The following is a 20,217-nucleotide window of genomic DNA, read 5'->3' on the forward strand; positions in this document are numbered from 1 at the left end:
CAGATGTAAACGGAACGCCTGTCCATTTATACCCGCTTGCCATCTAAACCGATCATCCTATTCGCCAGACAGATGGGGAATGGAAGTTTTTAGCGGATAGGATCGGATGTCAGCATTCCGTTGACACCAGCGACTCCATAGAGGAGACTGGGGGGTCCGATCAGGTAAAAAACTGACAAGTAGACCCGATCAGTCCACCCATGTGAAAGGGCCCTAACTCTTTATTTTCCTGTTTGCCAATGACTAAAATTGTACACTCAAATTTAATGTAACTTTTACTTTAGGTGAGGGTCGAAGGCACAGGCACAGATGTCCAGCCCTGTTGCTGGCAGCCTGTAAATCTCGGATGGTGCAAGCATAGTTACATATAGTTACATAGTTAGTCAGGTTGAATAAAAACACAAGTCCATCTAGCTCAACCTCAAAAGAAAACACAACCATACAATTCCATGCACTATCCTTAACCCATATTTGATCCAGAGGAAGGTGAAAAACCCCAGCAAAGCATGAACCAATTTGCTACAGCAGGGGAAAAAATTCCTTCCTGATCCCCCGAGAGGCAATCTGATATTCCCTGGATCAACTTCCCCTATAAATATTAGTACCCATTTATATTATGTACACCCAGGAAAGAATCCAGGCCTTTTTTAAAGCAATCTACTGAGCTGGTCAGAACCACCTCTGGAGGGAGTCTATTCCACATTTTCATAACTCTTACTGTGAAGAAACCTTTCCGTGTTTGGAGAAATCTCTTTTCCTCTAGACATAAAGAGTGCCCCTTGTCCTCTGTGATGACCTTGAAGTGAATAATTCTACACCAAGTTCACTATACAGACCCCTTGTGTATTTATACATGTTGATCATATCCCCCCTTAGTCCCGGTTCACACTTGTGCCATGCTGGAAGGCTGCGAATATGCAGCGTGTTCCCGCATCGCATCTGCACATCTGGCAGTTCACACTGCCCTATGCGATACGCAGGGGGTGTCAATTAAAAGTTAGCGACACCCCCAGTTGCGATCGCATATCGCAGTGCGATCTGCAAGTACGCACAGAATCCGATCGCACAAGTGTGAACCACTGTGCGATCCGATTCTACTGCGGCTCAAAAAAAGCCTCATGTGCGTGTTTGGTGCAGATACAGTGCGAATTCAGCCATACAAAGTGTATGGCTGAACTCGCATCCGCACATCAGATCGCATGTAATGAAGGAGCAGTGCGCTCCGAATTACATGCGATCTCCGTAAACGCGGAAGTGTGAACCCGCACACAATCTCCTCTTCTCAAGAAAGAATAAATTCAGTTTCTCTGATCTCTCCTCCATGCCTCTTATCAGTTTGGTTGCTCTTCTCTGCAGTTTCTCCAGTTCCCCGATATCCTTTTTGAGAACTGGTGCCCAAAACTGAACTTATATTACATATTCCAGATGAGGTCTTACTAATGATTTGTACAGGGGCAAAATGATATCTGTCACTCTGGAGTCCGTACCTCTCCTAATACAAGAAGCAGTCTGTGTTCCGAAAATTTGTCTCTTAGTGTATACTGCTTTAAATGTTAGCACCTCTCGGTGCATCATCCAGCTGCAGAAACTTTCAGCCTCTCATAGAGTTTTATAGACTACTGGCAACGGGGCTGGACAGTGCACCTGTGCTTTCCCCCTACATCTAAACGCCGGAGTCTCATACATCGGGGCCAAATGCTCAGTGTGCATGAGACCTAAGTGGCCCTATTCAAATATAAATTGAATACAATGGACAGAAAACAATTAGCATTATATAAAAACAGACATCATTTGTTGGTACAAAGCCTCAAAGTGTGAAAGTAAATGAGGCTTTTAACCACTTGCCGACTGCCTAACGCCGATCTACGTCGGCAGTCAGCCCCTCACAGGCAAAGTGACGTAGGGCTACGTCACTAGCCTGTGAGGGTCTAGGGAGCGAGCGCGCGCCCCCGGAGGCGCGCTCCCGCTCCCACGTGGTCACGGACCCCCCCGCGCGTGTGACCGGCGGACCCGATGTCCGCCGGTCACTCGGCGATCGGCGGGGGAGAGGGAGAATGTCAGGCAGCTTGTGTAAACAAGCCACCTGTCATTCTCCTTGCTGTTAGGATACTGATCACTCGGATCTAGTATGTAGATCCGTTGATCAGTGTCCATACAGCTCAAGCCCCAGCCAATCACAGTAGAAAGCACGCCCCTAGGGATACACACAGCCCCTCCCTCCCAAATAAAGTTAACCCCTTCACTACCAGTGTATTTTTACAGTAACAGTGCATATATATAGCACTGATTACTGTAGAAATGTCACTGGTAACCCCAAAAGTGTCAAAAATGTCAGTCAAGGGTCCGATCTGTCCGCCCCAATGTCGCAGTACCGCAAAAAAAATCGCAGATCGCCGCCATTACACGTTAAAAAAAAAAACAACAAAAATGACAGAAATCTTTCCCTTTGTTAGTAAACGCGATAACTTTTGCGCAAACCAATCAAAATACGCTTTTTGCGATTTTTTTTTACCAAACATAGGTAGCATAAAACAAATTGGCCGAAAAAGTAAAAAAATTTTGATTTTTACATTTTTTTTGGGGAATTTCATATAAAAAAATGTGAAAAATATTGCTATTTTTGCAAAATTGACGCTCTTTTTTTGTTTATAGCGTGTGATCAAAAAATCGCACAGGTGATCAAATACCACCAAAAGAAAGCTCTGTTTGTGGGAAAAAAAGGACGCCAAATTCGTTTAGGTACAGCGTCGCACGACCGCGCAATTGTCCGTTAAAGTCACGCAGTGCCGAATCGCAAAATACCCCCTGGTCAGAATGGGGGTAAAATCTTCCGGGGCTTAAGTGGTTAAGTTTGTCTAGAGGGCAGTGACACTGAGCTAGCAAGTGACAATGCAGACAGATAAGACGTTGGTGTTCCTGTGACTGGTCACTATGTATATAAGCACCTACAAACAAAAAGTGAGGACAAGGCTTCCATACTACCTGAGTGTGACTAGAAAGAGGTGTAAGCTGCCATCCTCATGAAAACTCCCCACATCCCATCCCTTGGCCCCAGAGCTGTCCTCTATGAGAAGACTTCTACTCACTTGTTCCCCGCCATGCTTCTTTGCTTCTACATGGAATCACACACTTCCTCCTCCCTTTACAGCTAACCTTTGGTCTGCTTCTAGAATGCATCACCCAACACAGTCTAACCGGCCAAGTGACATTATCTCAAACAAACTGTGGTGACATTATGACAAGAGTCCACGTGCTGGATCAGAGGAGAGATGCTGCAGTATTCCTTCTAGATGTATGGAATGCTGTTCATCCAGGGAGCCCGGTCTGTGCACTTCTACCTGTCCTGATCATTTCCTGGCTGGCCTGGAATGCCTTAATAAAGACCTGGAAGTTGTTAAAATTGGACTCCAGGAATTACTTTTTTTTAACCACCTTTAACCACCTTACCCCTAGGCCAGTTCTGACATTTCTGTCATATATGTAAGAAATCAGCATTTTTTTTTGCTAGGAAATTACTTAGAACCCTCAAACATTATATATATATTTTTTTATGTCACACAATATTTGCACAGCCATTTTTAAACTGCAAATTTTTAGGAAAAAATACACTTTGAATTTAAGTGCACGCAAACACAATATAATACCCACCCAGTTGTTTATGGTAAAATATAAAAGCTGATGCTATGCCGAGTAAACCGATACCTAACATGTCATGCTTTAAAATGGCATAAGTATATACCTACCTCGCAGTGGCGCCCTGGCGTTCCAGATGTGACTTAAACATTATGTAACCTTTCGCAATTTATGTGAAGTCTACGTTTTATTGTGTCTGTTGTATGCCATTAACCACTTAAGCCCCGGAGGATTTGGCTGCTCAAAGACCAGGCCCTTTTTTGCGATTCGGCACTGCGTGACTTTAACGGACAATTACGCGGTCGTGCAACGCTGTACCCAAATAAAATTGACGTCCTTTTTTTCCCACAAACAGAGCTTTCTTTTGGTGGTATTTGATCACCTGTACGATTTTTATTTTTTGCGCTATAAACAAAAAAAGAGCGACAATTTTGAAAAAATAACAATATTTTTCACATTTTTTTTTATATGAAATTCTCAAAAATAAAATGTAAAAATCTAATTTTTTTAACATTTTAGGCCCATTTGTTTTCTGCTACATATTTTTGGTAAAAAAAATTGCAATAAGCGCATTTTGATTGGTTTGCGCAAAAGTTATTGCGTTTACTAACTACAGGAAAGATTTATGTAATTTTTATTGTTTTTTTTAACTAGTAATGGCGGCGATCTGAAATTTTTTTTGCGGGACTGCGACATTGTGGCGGACAGATCGGACCCCTGACTGACATTTTTGACACTTTTGGGGGTATCAGTGACATTACTGCAGTAATCAGTGCTATACATATGCATAGTTAATGTAAAAATGACACTGGCAGGAAAGGGGTTAACTTTATTGGTGATCAAGGGGTTAAGTGTGTCCCTAGGGGCGTTAATCTAACTGTCAAGGGGCGTGGCTTGTTAGATCATCACAGAGACATACGATCCTACATAGCAGGATCACATAGCCTCTGTGATGATCTAAGGGAGAATGACAGACGGCTGTGTTTACATTAGCCCTCTGTCTTTCTCCCTCTCCTGAGGGAGATCGCGAGTGGCCGGCGGACATCGGAGCCGCCGGTCACATGCGCAGGTTAGGCAGGGAACGAGCGGGGGAGGGAGCGCGCCGGCGGCGGCGCGCCCTCGCCCCCTGCAGGCTCGTGGGCGAGTGACGTACCCATACATCACTTTGCCTGTAGGGGGCTCACTGCCGCAGTATATAGTTGTGCGGCAGTCAGCAAGTGGTTAAATATTAAAGAAAATGGCATATGCCTGTGAAATGGTGACAAACTGCAGTACCTAAAAATCTTCATAGGCAATGCTTTTTGGCCTCATGCAAACTGGTTTGATGTAAACGCGGTTTCTCCTTTCAGGGGAGAATCGGTATTGAAAACGCACCTAAGCTGTGTTTTTTCAAATGCGTTTAGCATTTGGGTGATTTTTTTTATTTTATTGGCCAGAATTTGAATTTATCCTGGCAATTGAAATCAATAAATGCTAGCGCCTAGCGCCTAGCACTACTCCCTTGGAAGCTGCTGGTTACTGGTTCCCCTGGGTTACCATTAGCAACAGCACAACAATTCAACAATTTCCAAGTGATTTTGGCTCAGCCAGGAAACAGTCTAGGAGCTTTGGTTTTTTGTGTTTTTATTGAGAACTTGGATGGGAGAAGGGAATGAGTAGGATACTCCAACTTACGGACACTATTTTTTCCAAGAGACTCTGCCAGCATCTCCACTGTCAGCACTCTGGATCCTCTGCAGCTCAGCTCCACACCTGGTTCACTAGGCCGACCGCCTAAGACCACCTTCCTCACACACTGCAGGAGGAGAGGCAGCCGTCCACCTCCTCCTGGGACTCTGCTTCCAGCCAAAGACACCCTGTCACATGTCCCCTTCGTATTTATGGTCAATCCCAGGTTGCATTGCAGGAATGCCCTCCCACTGGGACTGCCAAAAAACATGATGTATCACTAGCAAGGTTTCCTCCACTGTCCAATTATCTCCCTTATTGGATACAGTGGGGACACTCCCTCAGACCCAGCGAATCACACCTGGAAACATGTGACAGGCAAACTAACAGATCAGGCTTCCCTGATAAGCAGAAAGAGCAAATAGATGCTTTTTCCTTGCACCTACCTAGGAGCCTGGAATTGCCATTTTTCATGTCCAAGTGCTCCTGTCCTGAATGCGATGTTTCTGTGTTTAGGAGAAGGAGCAATGATTTGCTCTAAACGCTGCTGCTCCTAATCTCCCCTAAAAGCCTGACATGTGCATGGACATATAAACAAAAACAAAAGAAATTAAGAAATTGAGTTAAGTGTAATAAAATGGAATGACACAGGGAAAAAGTATGAAGAAAGAAGAAGAAAGGGAGGTACAAAAGGGCATGGAAAGCATATTGTTAATTAGAAAGCAATCCTGTCCTTGTCAGTGCAAAGTAATATCCGCTTTTTCAGGCTCAACTGATGGTCTATAAAAAGGTGTTTCATTACCTAGGTGTTACACAAGAAATGTCTCATGATGGGTAAAAGCAAAGAGTTCTCTCAAGACCTTCACAACCTTATTGTAGCAAAACATGCTGATGGCATTGGTTACAGAAGGATCTCTAAACTTCTGAATGTTCCTGTGAGCACTGTTGGGGCCATAATCCGGAAGTGGAAAGAATATAATTTCACCATAATCTGGTCACGGCCAGGTGCTCTTCACAAGATTTTTGATAGAGTGAAAATCATTTTTAGAAGAGTTGTCCAAGAGCCAGGAATCACTTGTGGAGACTTTCAGAAAGACCTGGAATTAGCATGCACTATTGTTTCAAAGAAAACAATAAGTAATGCACTCAACTGCCATGGCCATTATGCATGTTCACCATGCAAGATTCCATTGCTGAAGAAAAAGTATGGCTGAAGCTCTTTTAAAGTTTGCTGTACAACATTTAGACAAGCCTGTGAAATACTGGGAGAAAATAGTCTGGTCAGATGAGACCAAAATTTAACTCTTTGGATGCCATAATACACACCATGTTTGGAGGAAGGATAAATGGAAAAATGTACCAATGTACCTTTTTGTGGATACATCCCTAATCCTAGCTCAGGCTACGTGCTACCCCGGCGTACCTGCAAAAGTAGAGTCTGTGTTTAATAAAGGGGATCCATTAGTGGCATGTCCCAGTGTTGGAGTCTTTGAGGTCAAACCCCAGGTCCCAATGAGCAGCAGCAGGCGACATTCTTTCATTCCTCATAAGTGCGGTTCTCTGACTCTCTTCTCTTGGGGCTCTCTGCTCCAGACCACTTTTCCTCTCTAATACAGGATCAGTGGGTCGAACCCAAAAAGAGAAAAGAAAACCTGCCAAAAACAAAGAACAGGGAAAGACATTAACCCTTAGCGTCATGTCCAGGGCATCACCTAACTGGCCTAATTCCAACTTGCCTACAAGCAGATAGCTCCTGGGACACTGTGGACTGTTACGTAGTTGTAAGAGCGCTAGAAGGGAACAAAGGTTGCTGTTGCTGTGGGGTCCTAGATATACTGGCTATTCCCTGCTACCTCCAGAAAGCTGCTATTGAAAGACTCAAGAGAAGTTTGTCCTCTTATCTTTTTTACTGATTTTTTTGGAGTATCCTGTGACCCTAAATCCTGTTAAAGTTCTTCAGCAATAAATATTAAAAAAAAGACATCCCCTAGACCAGGGTTATGCAAACTGCGGCCCTTTGCTTGCCTTTATCCAGCCCTCTGCCCCTTTGCTTGCTTTTATCCGGTCCTCTTGCTGACACCAACAAGGGGGGACCATTCCTTTCACTGAGACCAAAAGTCAGAACCCATTTCTCTCACTGACACGTACAATGGGGCATTTTTCCTCCTACTGACACCAGCAATGGGGTATAATTCCTCCCACTGATATAAGCGTTCAGGCACTATTCCTCCCACTAATACCATTGATGGGGCACTATTCCTCCTTCTACTGACTGAAGGCACTATGCAATTCTTTTACTCCCACTGATGCTGGTGCATTTTCAGCTTTCACTGGCCGCTCCGGCCCCCCTAAATCCTGAAGGACAGTAAACCAGACCTTTGTTTAAAAAGTGTGGAGACCCCTGCCCTAGACTGAATGGTCGGTGTTTGTGGTAGTTTGCTCGTATATGACTAGCAGCCTCTGTACTAGGGTGGGAGACCTAGGTCTATTCTCGTTGGCCCCTTTGGGGATAAGAACTACAAACATACTATTTAGCCTATAAACGACCCACTGGTGCATAATCAATGAACAAAAACTCCAGTCTGTGCTTGGAGACCCCCTCATTGGGTTTCATTATTTTGGCTCTTTCATATAATAGAGAATGTGAAGCCTGGCTGTCAATCACCGCTCACACATCACACACACACGGGTGTGTGAGTCATATATCATTGCATGTGTCACCTACCAGAGAGCATATGGTTAGAGATGACAATGTGTACTTAATTGTTGACTTTAGGCAATCATTAACAATTGTGTTTATTCTACTTAGGCTTTATTTTCTGGGAAAAGAAGAAGTTGGTTTTATATAGCTGATGTTAAAGTCCAACTCTGGGCTTCAAAACTTACCCCTGGAGGTTGTGAAACAAAAAAAACAGATTTCACATGCCTGCCAGTGGCTTCTGATATATTTGTTGGTCTATATACATACTATGTAGGTGTTATTTTTTTATTAAACGCATTAGTGATTTACCATACTACTCTATGGGAGTGTTGTTTTGTTTTTCTCTCGCTCCATATGAGTTTTGTGCGAGATTTTGAATCACTGGGGAACCAGTGGAGATAAAGGCTGTGTGGCAGTCAGGGGCTAGCAATCTCTTAGAATATGGAGATCCTAACCCTTCGGTAAGGATCTTAAAGAGTAACTCCACTTTTGTTTAGAAAAAAAAAACTCCCCTCTGGGTGATCTATGTATATTGCAATATTGCAAGAATTATAACATCCTTTGTTGCAGATTCCTACCTTTTGTTATTCTGAAGAAATCATTGTTTGTTCCTATGTGCTGAGTGGGTCTAATGGGAGTGGTTTTATAATTATCTATCAGCTGTGCAGCTGCAGGACACTAATGAGGAAATCTGCTGGGCCTGCATCCCTTTAGACGTGTTCCTATTGGGAGTATCTCACCAAAAATTACATTTTGATTGCAGGGGATGCCAGAAATCTGACTTGTATCTTAGGCAGACTTCTGGGAAAATGGGTGAGCCAATCACACAAGCAGGAAATTATGTTTCTGGGGTGTGGTCAGTGTACATTCTGTGTACAGAACACCTCCAGGTAGCCATATTGAATTTTACAGAGAATTACAGAGCTGCAGATTGAAAAGGAAAGGTAATTTTAATAAAATTCAATTCAATTACAATATGACTTGTCGTAATTGTATTCGCTATATGATTTTTTTCTTTATTTGCTATTTGTTTTCCCCATGAAAGTGAACCCTGTAATCACCAGAGGGACATCCTGGAGTGGACACTTGTGTGCAGTGTGTTTTGGGCACTTTTTACAAGAATAAGTGTTTTTTTTTTTTTCAAGAATCTTTCACATAGTTAACTTGGAACTTGCACTAAACTTTTATTGTACATATTGTCCTTGCATATGTTTTTGGATTTGTAACACCATATTCACTATCAAATTGAATTAGTGATGTACTTTAGTTTTTTTTATTTTTATTTGATGGGATAGCTCACCTATTTTAGTTTAATGTGCTTTTGGTCCTGTATTTGTATTATTAGCGTGCTGCTTTTCCATTTGTTAATACAGTAAGCACAGGAATTCTTTTTTTTTTTTTTTAATAACTTTTTTTATTGCTGTCTGGCTCTCTGTACACGATTGAAAGATTTTAAGGAATCAAACATTTTGAGGAGTCGATTTTTTAAAAGGGGCTGCAAGTAAAATTGGCTGAAAGTGTACTGAAAACTCAAAGACTGTATAGGAAAGGATTTATTGTATAGGCCTATACCATGAAATATGAGGATACAACAAGGTTTTGTAGCTCAAACCTCCTGGCTGGTACTGGTGTTTAACCCAGGTTATGATCCCAGAATGGTACAAACGGCCAATCACAGGTATTCTCAGCCAGGTGCACAACGTTCCACTCAGTCCTCCAGACAGTGATCAGGCAGATAGTGTCTTTTTGTGTTTTTTTATTTGTTTTGTAGAACTGGGATAGGGATTGGGGAAAGCCTTGGAATACCCAGAACTAACAAACTTGAAGTACTAAACAGAAAGGATGAGCTGACCCTTGTGTGCCATAATCCTAGTGTTAATTGAAAGAGAAAAAGATTGGTACAACTTTGGTTGCCCAGTCTGGAATTGCGGACTTTAAAGGCACAAACTGAGTAGGCACAAACAATTTCGTTAAAATCTATACATTTTATTGAGAATATTCATTTAAAAGAATACAATTTACAGCATAAAAAAGGGCTGCCCTTTGTGGAGCAAAACTCCATGTGGGTTCAGAGTAGATATGCAAGCATTATACACAGTTTATTTTCAAGAGATACGTGTATTGTACTGGTCTGGAAAGGTCGACGCGTTTCGCATCACGCTTCTTCAGGACCCCAGATGATTGGGTAATCTCTCCTCCAGTGCAATATGCTGTGTCATCCACAGTGACCTACGGCCGGTGGGGGGCAGGCGGGACCCGATCTCTTGAAAATAAACTGTGTATAATGCTTGCATATCTACTCTAAACCCACATGGAGTTTTGCTCCACAAAGGGCAGCCCTTTTTTATGCTGTAAATTGTATTCTTTTAAATGAATATTCTCAATAAAATGTATAGATTTTAACTAAATTGTTTGTGCCTACTCAGTTTGTGCCTTTAAAGTCTGCAATTCCAGACTGGGCAACCAAAGTTGTACCAATCTTTTTCTCTTTCAATTAACAAACTTGAAGGAGGAGATTATCTAGTACAGTGTTTCTCAACTCCGGTCCTCAAGGCACACTAACAGGCCAGATTTTAAGTATTACCTTAGGGAGATGCAGACTAGAATACTGCAATCACTGAGCAGCAAATTATGACACCTGTGATACATTTCAGATATTTGGCAAACCTGGCCTGTTAGTGTGCCCTGAGGACCGGAGTTGAGAAACCCTGATCTAGTAAATGGTTTACTGTAGTAGAAAAGGACTTCTGTACAGAAATAGTAAAAACTCAGCACAAGGGGTTCAGACCATGGAAGCAACCATGGCAGCAGGTCTGGAACAGTCCTTCTAGCAAAAAATAGGGGCACAATTGCAACAGACTCTCTCCCATGATTTCTCTAAGGCCTACTCACTGTGTCACTGGCTGTATGGATGCCTTCTTCCAGGTTTCAGCTGACACTGCACCATGAGCCCCCTGAAAAGATCCTCTTTGGACGCTGCCTGGTTGTTCCTGTGACTTGGGGGTGATCGTTCAGCTCCTTGGTGAGCCAGAATTATCCAGAACTGCTTGCAGCTTCTCAAATTAGAAATTGGATAAAAGGTTTAGCACTGGGAAACCCTTTCTGAAAGATGGACCACATGGGCAAAAATAACGTCACCGCAGGAGGCGGGGGCCGGGATTCTGGTGAGGAACGTGATGACAAGTGCAGGCTGTGAACTCCAAGTTGCATGGACTTCCTGGTCCAGACATCTCATGTTTTAATACTGCACTTAGGTGCGCCCCCCCTTCCTTTTTTGTCATTCCTTGGACACACTCTTAGGATGGCTGCTGCTTATATTTTTTATAACTTTATGCTATGATTCTGGACTTATGGACTCTATATGCAAATATTAAGGACTTATTCTTGTTTCGACTAACTTTGTGAGTCAGATATTCATTTTATTTACTACAGATTATGAACACAGAACAGAAGGGATGAGAGGAGTTGTACAATGTGGTTGATCTGACTATGGTAGCTTCATTATTAAAGGTGATACTTTGAAATGGTCTACAGGAATGCTTGTTAAATGCTATAGGTTTTCAGATTGTCACACCCAGGGAGTCATATACAGTACAATTTGAGATATACTTGGGGAGCCTTTTTGTGGGGAATACTATTAGAGCACTGAAAAACAGCTATATGAAAGTATATCTCAAGGTCCCCCATAACAAGGTATTTTTATTTTTCGACATCATGGTGGATTTGATTATCTAAAGTTCTGGAATATAGAGAAAGTTAAACCAAGTCCACGTAAAGGGGATTATGACAGATGAGTATTGCAAAGAAAAAGCAGGTGTGGATTTGGGAACTGGAAGCAACATACCAACTCGGTTTAAATCATATTCTTAGCTTCATTTTTGTAAATTGTCTTTATATAAGAGCTCTGTCCTCAAAAAGGTCATAACTCGCACAGAGGCTCATCTTGTGCTGTGATTTTTCTATATATAGGGGATTAGATTAAAAAAGTGAGTATATTTTCTAACAATTAATATAGATTTTTGTTTTTGAATATCACACCCCCTGGTGACTCATACCTAAATGAAAACATCTAAATATTCATTATGATCTTGATAATTTGTTGATGTCCATCCAAACACACATGAACCAATATATTTTTGTATGATAAATATTTACCTATTACTATTCATGCATTAATGTTTGTTATGAATGTAAATATGTCCTAAGGAGGAACAGGGTGATATATTTAATTTTATTTATTCCAAAATAAAATCATATCCCCACTACCCCTGTGACTGAACCATGAAAGGAAAAGCAGCACCCCCCCCCCCCCTCCATGGCCATAGTAGGTGTGTGACCCATTGTGTCAAAGGCAGCAACTACGTTTTGGATGTGGCTATGGGATGAGACATATGGTGTGTTGAAGGTGTGCATGAGAGGTGACGACGACACCAACTTGGGCTCGAAACCCCATAAGGCGAGAAAAAATCCTACACTGTTTGTCACCTCTGATTTATGTGTGGGACCAGCAAAACCAGTCAGGTCTTGCTCATTACATGGGGTTGCGTCTTTGGCCTGTGGATGTAACTACCATCTATCTATGTGTTAGGACATCTTTGGGGAACCCTAGTAAGCACTGTGAGCATATAGAACTAACCTTTGCAAACAGTTTTTGTATTTGGTTGGAGAGCATCTATAGTTCCAGCACCTAAGGAGCCCATGCAGTTTAGCAGTGTGATGAAATTATTACTGGCCTTTGACAGGCTTATGAGGACATTGTTCACACAGATGAACGCTGTTAAAATATAATTGCACTTGAGACTTTGGAACAGTTGTATTGATCTTGGATAAGCTATATCTTGCTGGCTCTACATATTGGAAGTTCATTTGGAAATTGAAACAAGGTATTTCATCTATTTTTACTGTCATTGAGGTTTTACAGCCTATGGTAATACAGTATTAAGACCAGGGCCGGGAAGGGATGGGCAGGAGGGGCGGCTGCCCGGAGCACTGTGGTATCATGTGAGGTGGGGGGGGGGTGCCACAAGGAGATTGGGGTGGGGGGAACTTGTATTGGAAGGGGGAATTTTGGGGGCAGTAGAGAGTAAGCATTTTTCTAGGAGGGGAAATTTAGTGGTGGGGGGGGGGGGGGTGCTAAGAATGGTGATTTAGGTGGATATTTGTAGGGAGGGGGAATGAGGAGAAAATCGGTGCTAGGAGGGGGGCAATTTTAGAAAAAGAGAATTTGTGCTAGGAGGGGAACATTTTTTGTGGGAGGGGAACATTTGAGCTGGGGGGATTTGGGGAATGGAAAGGGCAAAGATTTGTGCTGAGATGGGGGATTACAGCAGGGGGGCAGATTTGTACTAGGAAGAGGGGGAATTTATGCTTGGAGGGGTAAGCATGCAGATTAGTGCTCAGTGTTTTTGTGGGGGAATTTTTGCGGACACATAATGCTCATACATACTGGGAGGGGGGCACGGGGTGTTGCGCAGTTTGACATGTTCATCCTGGGCTCTAAGTAACCTTGCCCCAGCAATGGTTGAGACACTTGGACCCAGGGTTAAGAATAGACTTTACAAAGCTTATACAACCTTATTTTTTCCTCCAGTTTGGATAATATATGTCCAAACATGTCATTGTTTGTGTGAAGATTATTTAAAGCTAGATACTGTCCTTTACAGTTTTTGGGGATAGGACAGTACGGTTTAATGGGAGTTTGTTACACTATGGTATTTTAATTGTGTATTTTAAAATAAAAACCCTAATGGGGGCACTGCTGTAAAAGTGCTATTTACTTTATTATATATTTTATATAAATTTATAGATATAGTTTTTAAGAGTTTTTTTTATCTTTTTGACATGCCAATGAGTTTATACCATGGGCTCTAAAAGCTGTGAATAATTTGGAGACCATTCACTTTTGTTAATTTTATCTCTCTGGGAAATTTCCACTTACTTTCTTTTCAGGGATGTGTGGAAATCTCCCCACTTCCTGTTTACTTGATTGTGTTTTATATGAACAGGAAGTAAGAGAAAAATGACCACAAAAGGGAGATTGACCAATAAAAACACAGTAGAGCAAGCATGGTTTAGAACCGCTGTTGAATTTGGTTGCTTTGCCCTCATAAGAGATGTGTCCACTTGGTTCCTTTTTGTAATAAACATGACAAGATTCAGACATACATGTCTATATCTAACTTACCATACACAGGGGCAAAAATTGCTATTTCTCATAAAGATACATTTTTTTCTAAAATTGGTAACATCATGATTTTAGATGTTGAGTTGGGTTTTGTATATATGTGTGTGCAGAGATAAGGCAAGTGAGGCTGGGGGCTAGACTGTTTATTAAAGAGGAGCTCCAGGCTTCTTAAAAAAAATGTAAAAGTCAGCAGCTATACCTACCGTACCCGCTGACTTTTAATGCTAGGGCACTTACCTGTCCAGGAATCTAGCAGTGTCCCCACCTGAGGAAATTATTCAATAAGCCATCAGGTGCTGGCATAGCCATCTTGTGTCAGGAAAGCTCCCTGTGCACGCTGAAGTGCGCATGGGCGAACCTCCCCTTTCCCCATTTAATGGCTAACAGGCGTTCGCTGATGCACGACGGCCAATTCAATGGCTAACAGGCGTTCGCCACTGCGCGATGGCGTGACCCGGGCACGTAGGCGAACGCGCATGCGCACGTAATGACCTTTTTGGTCTTGCCATCCAAACAGCCTATTTAAGGGTGGCTGGTTCATTTACATTTTGCTGCCTTGTCTGCAGCTTCTCCTCGGTTCTTGAACCTGAGACCTGTTGTATCCCGTTTGATTCCTGTTTGACCTCCTGGCTTGTCATGCAGCAAAATCCATCCTCACCATCAGAGGCTCTGGTGAAGACCGGTTGGCACTTAGATTCTGCACCTCAGGTTAGCCTGTGTCTACTGCCTGGGTGACTCGTCTGTGCTCCATTCCTCGGTGAGCTAGAGGCTACCCTCTGCACGTCAGGTTCGCCTCCAGAGTCCTGACATCTTGACTTAGGGAAAATGGAAGTAAAGCCTCCCAGCATTACAAGCGGTTTCCTACAATGCGTGCGCAAAGTGGGCTGCAAGGCTAGGCATTTCCAGACAAGCCCCCTTCCAAGTGCAGGAGATATTTGTTTATGCTCTTTCAAGAGTTTGATTTTATTGTGTCATGGGACAGGCAACATGTGGTTAATGTGTCAGTAGCAAGGGATTAAAGCGGTGTTCCAGCTGTGGATTTTCGGGTCAGCTGCCGGGTGCTGCCCCTGCCATTCATTCTAAGGGAAACCGGCAGTGAAGCCTTCCGGCTTCACAGCCGGTTCCCTATTGCACATGCGCAAAGCGCGCTACGCATTCTAATTGGCTCAGCAGCGGGGTAAGGAGAAGGACGACGGAACTTCCGAGGGACAGCGCCGGGGCGCTGTTTCCCGAAAGTGGGGAAGTGTACCTGTCAAAAACAGGTACCCATTCCCCCTCTCCCCCCTGATAGGTGCAAAATGTGGCACTGAAGAAGGGTAGGAAGCAGATGAGTGGAAGTTCCATCTTTGGGTGGAATTCCACTTTAGATGATAAACCCAAGAACAAATACCTGTACTGCATCTATGGAGAACCATGTACCTAGGGTAAGTAGTGGTCTAGAACTACAGAACACCTCCCCCTGGTTTTCTGTAGTTTATTAAGATAGCTGGGAACAATATAACTGGTAACAGTGCAACATAAGCAGATAGCCCAGGAAGTTATCAGCGCACAAGATTTCTTTCATGATTGAACAGATGTAACAAAATACTTTTAATGGTGTATTTAGCAGACCTAATGCTCCATTCACACCTGGGCGTATCGTTTTCAGGAGTTTTTTGGGCTTTTTTCAGGTGTTTTTTTCCTGGCTTTTTTCAGGCGTTTTTTGCAGGTGTTTGGAGGAAGGCATTGACCTCTAACAAAAACGCTGGTAATCAGCCAAAAAAGAAGCTCATGTACTTTTTTGAGCTTCAGGCGTTTTACTTCAGGTGACAAAACACTCATATGTGAACAGGAGCCCATGAAATGAATGGGATTTTGCTTGTTGGGCGTTTTGAGACTTTAGAGATGAACGTTTTATGAGCTGAAATACACTCGGGTGTGAACAGGGCTTAAAGGAAGCATGTAAGGTAAGTTAATTAGGTTTACACACACTAATGATTAAAGTATAACAAAAGGCAAACATTTTTTTTAGTTTTGCACTGAGTGGAGAGGGATTAGAACACCTACATAGTTACATAGTTAGTATGGTTGAAAAAAGACACAAGTCCATCCAGTTCAACCTGTCAGGCTTTTATTGCTGTTTGTGTCCTTGTGGCAATCCAAGAATGTGTGACATCGGTTCTGCAATCGATTCCTAAAGATGCCTTTGCTGAAAGTTTCCAGAAGCTTTACGAACGTTGCCAAAAGTGTGTTGTGAAGAATGGCGATTATTTTGAAGGCCAATAAAGGTCATTCGTTTGTATCTTCTGTTTTGTTTGTTTTCAAATATCATTCACAAAAATTTTTTAGCCACACCTCATATATTTTTTACTTTATCTTGAGAAAGTAATTGCTAAATAAATTCCAAATCTTGCCGCCTCAGCCTCCGCAACATCTCCAAAATACGCCCCTTTCTAACCAAAGACACAACAAAACTCTCAGTTCACTCTCTGGTCATCTCGCGCCTCAACTACTGCAATTCCCTTCTCATTGGCAAACCTCTAAACAGGCTATCCCCCCTCCAATCCATCATGAACGCTGCCGCCAGACTCATCCACCTTACCAATCGCTCAGTGTCCGCTGCTCCTCTCTGTCAAGCCCTCCACTGGCTTCCGCTCACCCAACGAATTAAATTCAAAATACTTACAACATTGTACAAAGCAATCCACAGCCTAGCCCCCAGCTACATCACCAGCCTCATCTCAAAATACCAACCTAATCGCTCTCTTCGTTCCTCTCAAAACCTCCTGCTCTCTAGCTCACTCATCACCTCCTCCCATGCTTGCCTACAGGACTTTTCCAGAGCCTCTCCAATCCTATGGCACTCCTTACCCTTATCTGTCCGATTATCTCCCACTCTATTAGCTTTTAGGCGATCTCTGAAAACCCTCCTTTTCAGAGAAGCCTATCCTACCAACCCCTAACAAACTCCTTTTTCTCCATCAACCCATCCCCCACGGTTATTGCCTTTTGTTTCACTTGACCCTCCCTTCTAGATTGTAAGCTCTAAGGAGCAGGGCCCTCTAGTTCCTCCTGTTTTGAACTGTATTGTAACTGTATTGTCTTCCTTCACATTGTAAAGCGCTGCGCAAACTGTTGGCGCTATATAAATCCTGTATAATAATAATAATAAATCCATAGTCCCATAGGTGAAATGTATAAAACTTGCACACAGCTTCATAGGTGAAATATCAAAATTGTTCTGGTCCACAAGGGTTATAGAGGTGCACAAGTTGAACTGGTTAAAGTCATTTTAGTTTAGGATAGACTGAGGAAGGGTAAGAACCTGTTTTTTATTGCTGTTTAGCGCACCAAAGGTAGGGAAGATTGTTACTCACTCCTGTCCCAATAAAAACCAGCATCAAGTGCAGGATACAAATATACATTTTTACACAGAGACACAGACATCAATTTAACCTGCCACAGGTCTTCACCAACAAAAAAAAGTGTTTTTCTGTATTCCCATTGAAGAGATTACCCCTCATATCCTGTCCCAGTGACCACGACCAGAAGGTCAGCAGACATAGATCCCCAAATATCCCTCATTCAGAGCCAAATCCCTCTTTCCTCATCAGTCCCTCATTTTCTTCTGATGTATAGACCTCTATTAAGAGAATTATTATTTAACTGTCAAAAGTGTTTTTACGGTGTTAAACATTTCATCCACCCTCTAAATTGTTGTATTTACAATTTTTAGAGCTGCTTAGATTACCAGCCAGGACTTGCTCTGCATCTGTTTGAGATTAGGCTTCAAAATCGTAACATTGTTCAGAAGTTTCAATCAGAAATACCATGCAAAAAGAATCATCTGCAGATCAAATAAAGCATGTTAACCATTAGTTTGCCATAATTAGTCCTAACTTCAGCTTTTTTTTATTTTATTTTTTACTTTTTTCAACCATTAAAGTTTTTTGTTCGCTGTCATGCGGTCATATAGGAGTTGTCACTCTTCTTGGATTCCTTAGTTATGTCTTTTCTACATTATCCCAAGAGTCTGACTTTTGGCTTTTGTAATGGCTGACTTTTTGGCCAAAATTGGGAATTCTAGCTGGGTAATCTTTCTACAGGAGCTCCCAAGATGTATAAGTAGTCAATGAGGTGGATTTACAAAAGGCAAAGATACTGTGGACTGCAAGTGCAGTTGCCTAAGAGCTTAGTAAACGAGGTAAAGCTTCACTTTGCAAAGAATACTCAATCACATGCAAAGAAATAATAAAACAAAATAACAAAAACAGCATATTTGCTTGCACGCGATTGGATGAAAGTCAACAGAGCTTCCCCTTGTTTACTAAGCTCTAGAGCAGGGATCCTCAAACTATGAGAAATTGTAAAACTCTGACATTCACAGACATGACTAGGCATGATGGGAATTGTAGTTCCTGAACAACTGGAGGGCCACAGTTTGAAGACCCCTGCTCTAGAGCAGCTGGACTTGTAATGCACAGTATATTTGCCTTTAGTAAATCAACCTCAATATATATTTCAGTGTGCCAGCAACCATACAAAATTGAAACCTGGGTATCTGGGTTTGGTCTTTAAAGCTGTCCATTCGTTCAAAGGTTGTTTGTTAGCTGCACAAACTTTGGCAGCTAGGTCATTACAGCATAATCTATGGCATGATTGGCAAAGAGGCTGGCACCTGTGGGAATTATCTTTTTGATGATTACACAAATATATATATATATATATATATATATATATATATATATATATATATATATATATATATATATATATATATATATTTATGCACATTTTTTATTGGTGAATTTTGCTTTTAAAGCAAAATGGTTGCTTTGTCCTGAATGAATAAGTACAGGTTTGCTTAAAAAGGAAGCCAGCGGGTCCAACAATGTTCCCAGGTTAAAATGGTTGTCAGTATACAAGTACCTTAAGGTGCCTACAAGTTCAGGGTAATCATCTAAGCAACCTCAGTGAACCCAGGAGTCCACCAATCCTAAGTCAAGGTAATGTGGAGTCCACGCCTGGAATTCAAGGCCTCCTTGAACTAAAATTAGTTTACTAATGTTTCCAATGCATAAATAGCTCTAAGGCATTTTATAGGGCTTAGATCTACCTAAGAACAAAACATCAGTTTTCAATAAATTTAGCGTTGAAATGTTTTTGTGGACTCTTGTGGACTTTGTGGAAGTTCTTGTGGATTTTGTTTTTGTGGACTTTGTGGAAGTATTGTTTTTACTAATTTTTCTTCTCCATTCCAATCAATGAACATACCTTATAATTAGCATTTTTAGCAGGAGTCAATGGCTTCCACTGCTCTTGGCCAAGCTTGTGAGAGTGGGAAGAGGGGAGAGAACAGATGCAGCTGGGCACAGAGTTGGATCTATAGAGCACTCAGGTTGTTTTTTTTTTTTTTTTTTTTAACCTTAATGCAATGAAAAAATGTTTTACTTTTAGAGCCACTTTAGTTTCTGTAACAAGGCAATGGAAGAACCTCACATTTCAGAGCCCAGTCACTCTGCCAGGACTTTAAGCTAAACATGGGGCAAGAGAAATGGTTATCACTGCTTTCGGTTTAAGTGTTGTCATTCACCGGCTGCTTTGGTTGGAGAACAATCTGATGCAGCGTAATCATTGTTTGATCAGTCTAAAGCATCCCGTAGATAATACAATTTTTTCGTTCAACCAACCGACTCAATTCACCCATCTACACACTCAATTTTCTCGACTGACTCACCTTTCCTGCCCTTAGAATACACTGTGAGTGCAGGACAATCGGTGGACGCGTTTCACGACTGGATGTGTCGCTTATTCATCCAATTGATGTGGAATAAAGACACTCCTTTCTTTGAAATTTATCGGAAGTGCGGTCATTCCTTTTGTTTGAAGCTATCCTGGATTGCGGATCCGACCAGCACTTGATTCCAGCCTCACCTAGAGCGGTCTTCCCTGTTTGGATTCTGCTTAGAATACACTGATCAGCACCACCATTGCTGATCAATTGGGAAAAATCTTTCAGGGCAGTTGTACAAAAGTTAATTTGTAGATTGAC

The 20,217-nt window shown here is 42.1% G+C and overlaps 1 protein-coding gene across 1 annotated transcript in view; it reads right to left on the bottom strand.

Annotated features, from left to right (window-relative positions):
* The window catches only part of LOC309566090 (para-nitrobenzyl esterase-like), a 44,307-nt gene extending 41,165 nt beyond the window's left edge, over nucleotides 1–3,142 (bottom strand). The window contains exon 1 of the mRNA XM_082271124.1: nucleotides 3,087–3,142. Within this exon, the coding sequence (XP_082127250.1) occupies nucleotides 3,087–3,100 (14 nt within the window). The 5' untranslated portion in view covers nucleotides 3,101–3,142. The remainder of the gene's footprint in view (nucleotides 1–3,086) is intronic.
* Nucleotides 3,143–20,217: the final 17,075 nt, after the last annotated feature.

The sequence above is a fragment of the Pelophylax lessonae genome, assembly GCF_965119305.1.
Source record: "Pelophylax lessonae genome assembly, chromosome: 10".
Classification (NCBI taxonomy): Eukaryota; Metazoa; Chordata; class Amphibia; order Anura; family Ranidae; genus Pelophylax; species Pelophylax lessonae.